Below are 11,052 nucleotides of genomic sequence, written 5' to 3' on the forward strand. Positions count from 1 at the left end.
GCGATATTCAGCACCATCGTCGTTGGCCACGAGCGGAATGTATACCCAAAAGACCTCGATGCACTACGGGACCACGTCATGTTCCCGGCAGAAAATCTGCAGTCTTGAACGCATTGGCCAGAGGAGCAACAGGAAAAACAATCGTCCCTGGAACAGTAAACATCCTGGGAATGATGGACAAAACACATTAACGACAATAGCGAAAAATACCGTATCAAGCTTATGGACTGGTTTTATGGAATTTGGAACTGTCAGTGCAGCAATATTTGGAATACTCGCAATATTTAAACTAATCAAGACAATAATATATATAGCCGCACACGGATACCAGTTACGTGAAACTTACGAATGCGGAATCGCCCTATTAGGAGCAATATGCGGCTCAGTCACCCACCCGCTACTATACCTCAAAAGAAGACGAAATATCGATGATCAAACTGCACAACCTCAAGGGATATCGATAACACCGGTAGTCACTCAACTACCAACGACATCTACGTCCGCCTTGAGCGAACTCAGAGATACCATCAGTCAAATTTCCTTTGGAAATTTGAACTCCAAGGGCGGGGATGTCACGTCCCGCGCTCCGCACGCGCCGTAACAAGAACAAGAAAACCATTCTATACAAAACACGCGAATAAGGATTTGAATGCACAAAGGAACACACGGCACTACGAAACGAAAGGAAGGATTAACAAAACGAGGGCGATTAACGGATCCAACCAATAAACAAAATACATATACACACAATTCTAAATAAACCAGGAAATAAGAATAACTACAAAAGGGGAAAATAATTGAAACGCCAGGAATATATATATATATAAATATATTTCAATCAATCAATTTGGAGAGTTACATATAAGTATAAACATATATGCCGAACATGTAATAACCTAGTAAATATTAGAGACAGTGCTTCCAATACTATGCAACAAATACAATATTATCAATTTATGAAATATAAGTATACATGAAGTCAAAAACTAATAGTTTAACGAATACATAAAACATACAATATTGTATTATTAAAGAAATGAAGGTTACATTGTCAGAAATATATATATGTGTGCGAATTCTATCAAACCGATAATCTAAGATACATACTTAAAACTAGCCTACATTCCGGTAAAGGATAAATAAATAATTGACATTTCATTTCGTATGAATACTACACTGCCAAGAGAAATATGCATATGAATACGTATATATATATATATATATATTTATATTATCGAATACTCTATAAAATAAACTACTCAAAACAATAAATAACGCAATCGAAGAATTACAAAACATTAGCCATATTAAAATGACACACAACATATATATATATATATATATATATATATATATATATATATATATATATATATATATCGTATATTCACACGAACAATACTTTTGTCACTTTAAAGCAATATTAATAAATAAATGTTCTAATTGCGGTAGAATAAGGAAAAGCGAGCGGCAGACGGAAAATTACTTCGATATTAAACAAAACTAAAGACCCGTCACTATAACTTTACTGATGACATTTATGAGCAGCCATGTTAGATTTACACGCGTATAGCGACAGGAATATTAGGGATTAATGGAAGTCAGTCGCGAGAAATAAATCATGAAAACACATTGTTAACACTTTTCTTTAATAAAATCTGTGCGCAACTACAAATGTAAAAAATATATATATGTCGGAGATGAAAGAACACCGGAGTCTGTAATTGAACAATTGTAGTTATTCAATCCGATTGTAATTGTTCGAGAGTTGTGATAATGAGCTTGGGCTCGAGGCCACAGTCAGTCGCCGAACGTAGCCGCGGTTACGGGATGAACGCTTTGTTTAACAAAGGTATGGAGTAATTCTATAGCTCTCCTTAAAAGAAATATTCGTGGCGACACGCGACAGTAAACATTCCAACGGTTTCTGTCCCGTGGCTCGCCACACGCAGACCCTATTCTTCGAGTAAGATGATTGCCAGATGTCGATGCGTCTCCGCAGTACATGTTCGACTAGCCCGAGGGCCCGTTATAAATCTTAAGGTTTAGTTAACTAAAGTCCTTCAAACAGACAAACAGTCTTTGTCCCAACTACGGGAAGATAGGGGAGACATATTTTTCAACGAGCGGCGTCTCCCACTAGCAACTTTCCCCCGAGGGCGGCTAGCATCTTTTTCTAACCACCGATATGGAGATTGACCAATTAGCAACAACGCCAATTTCCCTTACTTTCTGAACAAAGGCTTTTCTCGATGAACCCGATGATCTCGTATCCTTAGACACACCCCATTATAGTTTTCCTCTGTGGCATCATCGGGACGGGAAAGGCATTCTCGCTCGCGATCTCATTGATGAAAGGAGTAACTCTTTAGGATCAGTGAATATTACGCGTCCGACTTTGATTTTGTGAGTACGTTCATCTATCATCCCGTCGACCGCGGATTCGTTATTGAACCTAGGATCATTTTCATTAGTTTCTCGAGTACCTAACTACCACGGTTACTTGTCCGGTTCTGTAATAATCGTATTTGCACTAGTCAATGTCTTCTCTATTGCATAACGACAACGTGTAACCCAAACGAAGATTCGTTTCACGCCCCTAACCCTAATTCTAATGTAAACCCGACATACATAATAATTCTATATTGAAAAAAATATGAAATTAACATGATATATACATTATTACATAAGTTATATATAAAATATGTATATTATACCCCTGCCTACTGACTGATATGAATTTCTTTTGGTCTAGAATGCGTTAAAAGAGTGCGCAAAGAAGTCGAAATTACTTATTGTAATTAGTAAAACGACCTGAGAGGCAGACAGATACAAGAAAGAAGGAATATTATATTAGCGGCATTTTTGTAGCCATTATATATGGTTTCGATCGCATAATTAATCAGTATCAACTTACCAGTCTTTAACGGAAGGACAAAAAGAAGAGCAGACGGCACACAGACCGCAATCATGATCATTTGCAAGTAGAATCTCAAACTGCCGTACATCTTCGAAAACTTCGTTAGTCGTAAGGGATCAAAGGATGATGTCCGCGCTGCGGAAAATAGATGAGAAGCGGCTGTTTCAACAACCACCGTGTAGGTACTGCACTAGCCAGAAGTATCTGCGACAGAAATCAGAATACACTCGTTTTCGCATGGTTGGATCAATTTCGCGTGGGACTAACCTGATTGAACCTAACGCGGGATAATTGCTCAACTCGCGACTTTAACCAGCCCGCTTGATTCTCTGTAAATGCTTGAAATTGACGCTTGGATTCTTTCCAGATTAACTAGCTTTGCCCCTCCCTCCCTTTATCTATTTTCTTAGATCGACTTAGACTGCCACAACATATTATCTTTCTTCTTTTCTTTTCTTTTCTTTTCTTTTGATCTTTTAAAGTCCTAAATCGCTGGCTATTTTGTATACTATATATTTTGTACACTCAATTACTCTGTAAGTCATAAGTACATATGTTTTACAACGTTATTTGTCATATTTCAGTTAAACCCCAGAAAAGCCAGAAATATATTTTCAGCATATTTTAACGTGCCCCTGGCAAAGATCTCAAAAACGAGTTGCGGCACAATTTAAAGCGACAAATAGCATCGCGTGTCTCGTTGTGGTAACACACGGTTCGCCAGTTTTTTTTTTTTTTTTGATATCGGTGACTGCCATATTCTCTTGAGTTTCTAAATCGTAAAGATTCTTTCCCCAGGGATTGGTCAACTGTGTATGTCCCCATGCGACGTAACTTGCTTAAGGAACACGAGCCGGTGATATGCAGGCAACGTATAATTGAATATCATTCGCTCTGAAACGCTGAAGTAATGACCAGTGCAGTGGTCCAGTGGTCATATTGAATGCCGCTGGATATATCAGCATTTGGCAACCTAACCCAAAGAAGCAGGAAATATGAAGCCACCGAATACCAATTAACTTCGTAGTTGCACGGTTCACATTCCATCATTTCTGAATATGCGAGGACAGCCCTCTTATTGTGCTTTTAATTCTTTTATTTGTTTCATTTTCAGCAAATATACTGGTTTTTTAAATTAAGCTTCTTTTTATACAGAGTTACAGATTATATTAATTTTATATAGAATATATTTAAGAAAGATATTTAATTTTTTGCTAGTTAAGTATTGATCGATTAAGTTACTGTACCTTTGTTCCGATAAATGCGTGCCATTTCCTCGAATCTAATATCATAGCAAATGCCAATACCTATTTTGCAGCCCTTCACATCGAACGTCGTTAGGGAGTTACCAGGACTGAGTGAATCACTCTCTCGAAAAGTAATCTTATTAGGAATGTCGATGTCGAATAGATGTACCTAATAACATAAAAATGTAGTCGCTAATTCTATTGCTGCAACTTTTGTAATTTAATATCAAAGTTACCAACTCCTAAACTTTAATTATTTTTTATTTAATAACTGACAGCGTTTTTATCACTTTCTTTTATTAAAAAATCTTATCATTTAATAATGTTTAAAAAGGAGAAAAAATAAGTATAATAATATTTTAAGTATGTGAAAAATTTATACAACAACAAACACATTACAACAAAAATGGGCGTTTCCCGTATCATAACGTATTTTATAAACCGTAAATTATAGAATTGGTTATAGTATACGTATGTACATATGTATATTCCTAAATTATTCCTAGATAGAGTCACTTTCTTCACCCCAATATTTTCAAATTCAAAGCCATAAAGGAATATATTACTTACCTTTCGGTGTTTTGCTATCAAAGTTCCATCGGGACCCCAAATAGTACAGGTATTGTACAATTTATCGCCCTCTATTTCAGGCATCGTACCACCAACTACATAGATGTTGTTTTCTTTAGCTGCGTTCGATGAAGCAACGCTCGTTTCACCATCAGGAATACTCTCGGCGTATTTTGGAAAGTACTCTGCATTGCAATATTTCAATTAATGAAAAATAACTGTCTTTTGTTCCACCCATAAATTAAATTGAAATGTTTGTCAGTTTTTTATTTTCTAAATTATCAAAATAACTAAGTTTTATATTTCGACTTAATTAAATATGCAATTACTTAGCTAATAGTATATATAATAAATTGTTTCTACAGGTTCAAAATGAAAAATGAATATTTAGAAATATTTAATTACGACAATGCTATTTGTGTTAGCATCAGTGGCTTGTTACTCAACGACTTTGCTAGTACTTTTTGAAACATAAAGTTAGTTTTCAATTAACACTTATACTAGAGGCGGAATTATAAATGCAAAATAATTGATAATACTAATTTATAAGTACCTAATTATTAGTATGTTAAAAAATATATTTATACAAAAATCACGATAATCATGAAAATGGGGAAATCCTATATTCTCGAATCAATTCACAATTTATTTTGTATATTAATTAGATTCCGCGCTCATCAGTACGTACTCACTGGCGACATCGAGAAAATGTATCGGCAATTCCTCGTACGACCAGAGGATCGGAAATATCAAAGGATATTATGGCGCAGCGCGAGTGGAGAAACAGAAACATATGAGCTTAACACAGTAATACTCTTATCATAGAAATAGAAGCAGTCCTCAATTCCCGCCCGCTAACTCCTATCTCCACCGATACAAATGATCTCCTAGCCCTCACTCATTTTAAATTAAATTATTATTATTAAATTATAATTAAATTATTAATATAACAATTAAAATTTTATATTTTCACGTGAGTTTCTTTAGATAATTATTATCAACATGATGACTAACTCTTACGGATTAATACGTGTCTGTAGGGCAATCCGGTGGACTTGATCGGCTTTTTACTTCGAAGGTTGAGTAATCGGTATCGCTTTCTTACGCATCTTTGAACTGTATAAATGTTTTAAAATTGTTTCATCCAGAATGTACCACACCGGACAATCAAGAAGGCAGGTGCCTTGACTACAGAAAATGTAAACCTCTGCAAGAAATATGGCGGATACAGTACCGTACAGCCACCGATTTTTATAGACGATCAGTGTGCAGATACCAGGGCAATGTTACGATCGTTTGCTGTCCGAACGATCCAAACAAAGAGAAGAGAGAAATTTTAATAAAAACTGTGTATAAGTATAAGGCTTTGCGACCACCATACTGTGGTTTTAGCAACGTCTCTCATACCAGGGTGGTCGATGGTAAACCAGCTGAACTTGGTACGTTTTATGACTTTCCTTCCGATTAATAATAAGCCATTTACTGCAAAGAATGAACTTTAAAGGCATTAAACAGCACATCAATGTATATTTCAATTAGACTAAATAATAATGCTATGATTTTATCGGTAGTAACTTTACTTATTAACTTGAATTATTTCTTTCTTTTACTTCATGTTAGGAAGAGTATCTTTTTGCTTGAAATAAAAAATTGATATAGGAGTAATAATATGGATAGAGATCAAAAACTGTTAGGGTAGAAATTACACGTTTGAGCTTTATAGTTCAGTATAGTTCAAATAGAAATTATATAGAATTATTTAATAATTTTTATTCCACTGGAATAAAAATTTAATTTCTGTCTTTATCAAATCTCTATTTCAGAGTATTTGTACGTATATACTTATCGTCTGCTGTATGATCGAATATCGAATAGGTAATAATCGTTGTTACTCGTTATGTGAGAAAAAATTATGTATATTCACAACTATGACTATTGCATTTTAGGCGCTTGGCCATGGATCGCTGCATTAGGTTTTCGTAATCCCCGAAACCCAGACAAACCACTATGGAAGTGCGGAGGTTCCCTGATATCGGCTAGGCATGTTTTGACCGCAGCACATTGTGCACATATGGGTGGAATAGAAAACATACACAATCATAATATTGCCATTCTTAGATTGGTGGAGGAGGTGCCATTTTCGAGTAAGTCCTCTATATATATATATATATATATATATATATATATATATATATATATATATGCTATTGAGTATTACTGAAGTATCATATCCTGAAATTTCTTACTCTACACATATATTGTGTCATAAAGCGTGTACAATTCTTTCTCATACTTTTGGTCATTCGTTTCCTGCATTTTCATTTATTTTTTTATTTTTCAGGGTACGTATATCCCATTTGTACGAAAGAGCCCCTACGAAAGAGCAACTTCGTCGGCTATAACCCCCTTGTTGCTGGATGAGGAGCATTAAGATATAGTAAGTGATATCAATTTTATAATAAAATTAAATTAAGGACGACCACGACGTAATGCATTAATGGAAGTACAAATGCCAGTGATTAAGAACGCCGAATGCAAAATAGCTTATTCCAAATTTCCTAATGCACCTGATATCACTGATGGTATAATATGCACCGAACATGCTCAGGGTAGAGAGGATTCTTGTACGGTAATTAAGTTACAGAGTTACTACAAACTATACGGTATCTGAAGACACGTCAATTCGAATTAACATCAAATCGACGTCTTAAACATTAGAAATAATAGATAAACACAATTCAATAGTTTTGCCCACTTCTCACACCTCATTATGGTATTTAATCTAATTTCCTTCTAATCTTAGTTTTGCTCAAAATACATATAACATGTACATTATAAATTGGAGTATTTCAATACACAAATCAATAGAAGATTATTACTGTATATAAGTATAATTTCAATACAATTCGATCGATATATTTCAGTATCTTTGATTAAAAATTTAACGATCCTTTCAGGCTGACCGCGGCGGACCACTGCTGATACAACATGAATTAACCTTGTATTTAATAGGTATTGTGTCTTATGCTTATAAGTGCGGCACAGCTGGGTATCCCAGCGTTTACACTAGGGTCACATCGTACCTTGACTTCATTCTCCAAGCGATGCAGTAATATGATATTACTGTTCCATAAATATCATTGTGTAAAAAACGTAAAGTTGGATTTTCTTATTGTGGAGATAAGAAACAGCTCAAATTTACATTGTTTTGTACGTTACAAATTATAGGCTTAAAATGTACGAAATGTAACTTTGAAACGACACTAATTTTCTACGCACGATAAACCTTCACGACTTAGGTATGTAAAGATGATAAACGTATATTAATTCTATTAATTTGGTAATAATAAACCAACTTTCTGAGAAGTTCTGTAAATTTCGTTTCTGTTGTATCAAGAGAATAATGGAATATTCCACTTAGATCGTATACTTCTTGTATGTACATACAAAATTTTCCGGCTAATCTAAAACACTTCATAAGATAGAGTGCTTCTGGAGATTCAGACACAGAGAGTGCATAAAATACAAGATAAGTCTCGTGTCTTTCAAAATTATTTTTTATTCGCTAAAAACGTCCTGTGTACTCATGCAATCACATGCAACCTCGAAACTTCACTTATTTTTTATCACTTTCCAATTCAATACACTGTTTCTGCATTTTTGGCTATATGTAAGAGAAATTTCCATTCAGCCAAGGGTGTACTTACAGATTATAGATTCCTATACGACTCTCGGTAAAAATTTATCCGCACTCCAGATAGTTAAAACTTCTGTCCACCGTATTGATCCATCTGCACTCTTCGTATGACGTCAATATCTGTTCATTGCTGCTGCGTAGGTTTCATTGTGTTACGTCAATTCGTTTGTGACCGTTGCGCGAGTAATGGCGCTTTGCAATGGTGATTTGCAGGAAAACAGTGCAGGATGCTGTGATTCGTTTCTTGTGGTCGAAGGTTATGTTTGATGCCTATATTTATCAAAGATTTAATGCACATTATGGAGAAAGTGTTTTGTCACGAAGTGTGTTTGAATGGGCACAAAAGTTCAAAGAAGATCGCAGAAGTGTTATGAAAAAACAGCTGGACGCCCGTCCACATCCACGATGACAACATTGAACGTGCTCATGAACTTATGCTCTATGGAATAGACGAGTGACGCTGGATAATGTGGCAAATCATTTGCAAATCAGCCACGGCTCTGCTTATGCAATAGTGCACGACAGATTTGGGTTTTAAAAAGTTTGTGCGAGATGGATGCCGAAAAAGCTGATGAAAAGGTGAAGACGACGATGCATTCGTGGTTCGCAGCTCAGCCCAAAACATTTTTTAATGAGAAAATACGAAGATCCTTCAGCAAATGGACAAAGTGTATACAGAAATTGAGTGATTACGTCAAAAAATGATGTATGTCTTTTTTGACAATTGCTTAAAATAAATTATATACCGACAGAGCGGGTAACTTTTTACTCACCCTCATAAGACACTTAAATTTCCAATCTATTATGATATGATGAATAAAAGAGCTTATACTATTAAATCTAATTGTATTTTGTTGCATGAGAGTACACGTGTATGTGATGTACATTACCTTTATATCCCCTTGAACGCTTCAATATTGCGCATATATACTATATTTTGTACAGCTTCTATAAAATTTTGTATGTTTGTTTAGGCTGTTAATCTAGAGGCTGGAGTACAAAGAAGTGGCACAATGATGTGGGCTGATGACATTTATAATTATCAAGGAATGACCCCTACATTCGCTCAGGTATATATCGTTGACTATAATGTATTTAACATATATGATTGTTAGAATATTAATGATTAATTTTTAATTCTATCAGAATTTTAATGAAACTGTCCCTTGGGAAGGAAGAACTGATACCTTGATATCACGGTTTGTACATCCTATATGTACGACAAATTTTAGAACATTATATAACGAAGAACCAGATGGTCGTGGCCATGTGATGTGAATAAAAGGACTTGAATTTGATGATATTTTTATAATGTTAGATAACATAACTAAGTATCTTCACAGTAAGATAGGATGACATGGTTTACATGATCTTAATGTTGTTCACTTGAGTGATGATATTATAAGGAAAAGTGTAATATCACAGGTAGGATGATTCATAATTTAGAACTACTAACTCATGTATGTATTAAAAATTAAAGAAATATATTAAATTTTATAGGATATTTATGTTTAGTAACCAGTAATTCAGAGATTGGTATTCATGGTTACTATAACGAGGCTGTAGAAACGCACCCTTTCTTCTTTGCAAATGGTCCTGTATTTATGTCTAAGCCGAAACTGGAACCTCTGAATAATTTATATTTATTCTTGTCATTTTCTAAAATACTTATCTACAGTATACCATAAGGAATGATACCGTATCACACCTAATCAAGTGCCTTAAGAAACATCAACAGGATATCACAGTAATCCCTTATCGACTGATATGTAAGTAAAAGTTATGTGTCATTGTTATACACAGTTATGTGTTAGTGTTATACACAGTTATTTATCATTTTCTATTAATTCAGTTGTAGCCACTACAATATCTATGACACTGGTAGTAATTATAAGAACAATAATGATGTTCTATAAGGGGAAATGATGATTAGGAGCAAAAAGTTACAGGTAAGTCAAAGTATATGTTATTTGCCATTTGAAAAGAAAGTTACTAACTTAGAATTTTTTGATAAATAATAATTGTGCAAAATATATTGGATTTCAAATTTGTCAAAAATTGAAATTTAAGAAGCATTGTAATAATATAACATTAATATTTTGATTTTTCAGGAGATATCATGCGGTGGATGGATAATATGTAAAAAATATTAAGCAGTATATGAATTTTCATATTGCGTAGAGATAACAAAATGAATTTTAAAAAATGTCGACATGGTAATAAGAAATAGCATCATGACAAAGAATATATAACCACAGTTTCATTTTTTATAAATAAAAATTTGTTGTTCCAGATTTTGAAATATAGTGACTCGTTTAATTAGTATCTTAATATCTTCAAATAATTATTATTTTAGAATCAATTGTAATTGTATCATACGTACTTTTGAATTCGTGCAAGAACATATGTAATTTTGAAGTAGTTATTATTAGGAAATTGTTAGACGCGAACAGTATGCGAAAAGTTAGTATGCAGTGTAATAATTATCAATCAAAACACAAGAATTAAATTCTTGAGGAAAAAATTTCCGGAATTTCTTATTTACATGATTATAAAGAAATCCATAATAAAAAGGAGCTGCTTTCTAATACTTCTCTTCCTTATAATGCCTACGTTAA

General features: G+C 34.1%; 2 protein-coding genes across 4 annotated transcripts; one reads left to right on the forward strand and one right to left on the reverse strand.

Annotated features, from left to right (window-relative positions):
* Positions 1-1,882: 1,882 nt before the first annotated feature.
* LOC143304822 (omega-amidase NIT2-A-like) lies at positions 1,883-8,567 on the reverse strand. Of its 2 annotated transcripts, none has more exons than XM_076627309.1 (4): positions 8,445-8,567; positions 4,738-4,922; positions 4,168-4,336; positions 1,883-3,124 (listed from the first exon to the last, which is right to left on the reverse strand). In XM_076627309.1, exons 2-4 carry the CDS (start codon positions 4,819-4,821, stop codon positions 3,111-3,113), a joined length of 267 nt encoding a protein of 88 aa, XP_076483424.1. In that variant the 5' UTR covers positions 4,822-4,922; positions 8,445-8,567; the 3' UTR covers positions 1,883-3,110. The 2 variants fall into 2 exon arrangements, with proteins under 2 accessions (XP_076483424.1, XP_076483425.1); XM_076627310.1 differs by lacking the exon at positions 8,445-8,567 and adding an exon at positions 5,752-6,668.
* Positions 6,566-7,329, forward strand: LOC143304821 (venom serine protease Bi-VSP-like). 2 transcript variants are annotated; one of them, XM_076627308.1, is made up of 4 exons: positions 6,566-6,612; positions 6,684-6,881; positions 7,079-7,174; positions 7,212-7,329. In XM_076627308.1, the coding sequence occupies exons 1-3, from the start codon at positions 6,594-6,596 to the stop codon at positions 7,156-7,158; spliced, it is 297 nt and encodes a 98-aa protein (XP_076483423.1). In that variant the 5' UTR covers positions 6,566-6,593; the 3' UTR covers positions 7,159-7,174; positions 7,212-7,329. The 2 variants fall into 2 exon arrangements, with proteins under 2 accessions (XP_076483423.1, XP_076483422.1); XM_076627307.1 differs by lacking the exon at positions 6,566-6,612 and having other exon boundaries at positions 6,614-6,881.
* Positions 8,568-11,052: the final 2,485 nt, after the last annotated feature.

This window comes from Bombus vancouverensis, unplaced genomic scaffold (genome assembly GCF_051014615.1).
Source record: "Bombus vancouverensis nearcticus unplaced genomic scaffold, iyBomVanc1_principal scaffold0056, whole genome shotgun sequence".
Classification (NCBI taxonomy): domain Eukaryota; kingdom Metazoa; phylum Arthropoda; class Insecta; order Hymenoptera; family Apidae; genus Bombus; species Bombus vancouverensis.

Bases quoted from the DNA above. Each gene is read 5' to 3' on its own strand.
- LOC143304822 (XM_076627309.1), bottom strand. From the start codon at position 4,821: ATGCCTGAAATAGAGGGCGATAAATTGTACAATACCTGTACTATTTGG. The intron at 4,337-4,737 runs GTAAGTAATATA...TTATGTTATTAG, and splicing joins TGATAGCAAAACACCGAAAG to GTACATCTATTCGACATCGA.
- LOC143304821 (XM_076627307.1), top strand. From the start codon at position 6,650: ATGTATATTCACAACTATGACTATTGCATTTTAGGCGCTTGGCCATGG. The intron at 6,882-7,078 runs GTAAGTCCTCTA...TTTATTTTTCAG, and splicing joins GGAGGAGGTGCCATTTTCGA to GGTACGTATATCCCATTTGT.